This window comes from Pundamilia nyererei, unplaced genomic scaffold (genome assembly GCF_000239375.1).
Source record: "Pundamilia nyererei isolate P.nyererei 1_Seehausen unplaced genomic scaffold, PunNye1.0 scaffold00030, whole genome shotgun sequence".
In the NCBI taxonomy this organism is placed as follows: domain Eukaryota; kingdom Metazoa; phylum Chordata; class Actinopteri; order Cichliformes; family Cichlidae; genus Pundamilia; species Pundamilia nyererei.
In genome coordinates, this window is record NW_005187431.1 from 2,570,666 (window position 1) to 2,571,807 (window position 1,142).

Consider the following 1,142-nt stretch of genomic DNA (forward strand, 5'->3'; position numbering starts at 1 on the left):
CTGTAATCTGTTAATCCACATGATTGCTGTAACATTACAATGTCCGTCTCTCATGTTCTCTCTACTTGCTCTGAATCGATCTTTGTATTCTGACTGTTTTTCATTGCTGCTACTTTTTAAGATCTGGTTTTAATTTTTCCTTTCTTTCTTTTCTCCTTCCCCCTTTCTCCCCTCTCTTTTTTTCTTTTTATTTCTTCTCTTTGTTGTGTCCACTTTCTCTCTTTATGTTTCTTTTTCTTTACTTTTTCCTCTTGGTTATTTTGCAACTGTGACACCGGCACATTCACCTGTTGTCATAACTGGTACTTGTCCTTCCCACACATCCCACACCCGTACCTACCTCCTGTCCTCTTCACCTGGGTGCGTGCGTGTATGTGTTTATGTATGTATGTCTGTACATGTCCTAAAGTGTCCCAGCGGAGGCACGTAGCCGACTGCTCCTGAAATGCTCCAAGTGTGGCGTGATCTCAAGCACCGCTATGTCCAACTCGACTGCCAGCAGCGCCATGTTAGTCCATCTTCACCTCTCTCTCTCTTTCTCTCCATTACCCTCACTCTCCTACATCTTTTGTAATCTCTGGCTTTCAGTTATGATGCAGGATCTGGCTAAGTAATGAAAGGAAAAACACCTGCTCTACTATCGCTGCAATTTAATGAGATCATGTTTTCATCCAAAGTGGTATTTCCTCTGGTTGCACTAAGCAAATCTGACCCCTGTCAAGCTATATTTGTGAACCATATTTGGAAGTTTGTTTTAATCATGTTTGTGTTACGAAATGTTCAGAAAGGTTGTTAATGAAGCAAACTATTTGGGTAGTGTACTTGCATAAACGTGGATTTCATATTAACCAGATCAAGTAAATATTCACAGTAACACACGTAATATCACGTACATGTGAGAAAAAGGAAAACCTGACTCCAAGTTTAGTGATATAAGTTTAGTGGTGTATGTGTTTAATAAGGTGTCATTCTTATTATAATGACAAAAAAGAGATTTCTCTCTGTGAACACATAAGCCCCACCCACCTTCTGCTTTTAATGGGCAGGCCAATCAGAAACAAACAAAAAAAGTTGATTTAAACAGATGAAGAAGAGTTAAAACGGCTTGTTTAAAACTATTTGTGAGCTGAGGGGCTGCACAA

The 1,142-nt window shown here is 39.6% G+C and overlaps 1 protein-coding gene across 5 annotated transcripts in view; it reads left to right on the forward strand.

Annotated features, from left to right (window-relative positions):
- The window catches only part of adgrb2 (adhesion G protein-coupled receptor B2), a 249,234-nt gene that overhangs the window by 212,490 nt on the left and 35,602 nt on the right, over nucleotides 1-1,142 (forward strand). For all 5 annotated transcript variants that reach the window (XM_005728839.1, XM_005728843.1, XM_005728840.1 and 2 more), the window contains exon 24: nucleotides 410-508. In XM_005728839.1, the coding sequence (XP_005728896.1) occupies nucleotides 410-508 (99 nt within the window). The remainder of the gene's footprint in view (nucleotides 1-409; nucleotides 509-1,142) is intronic.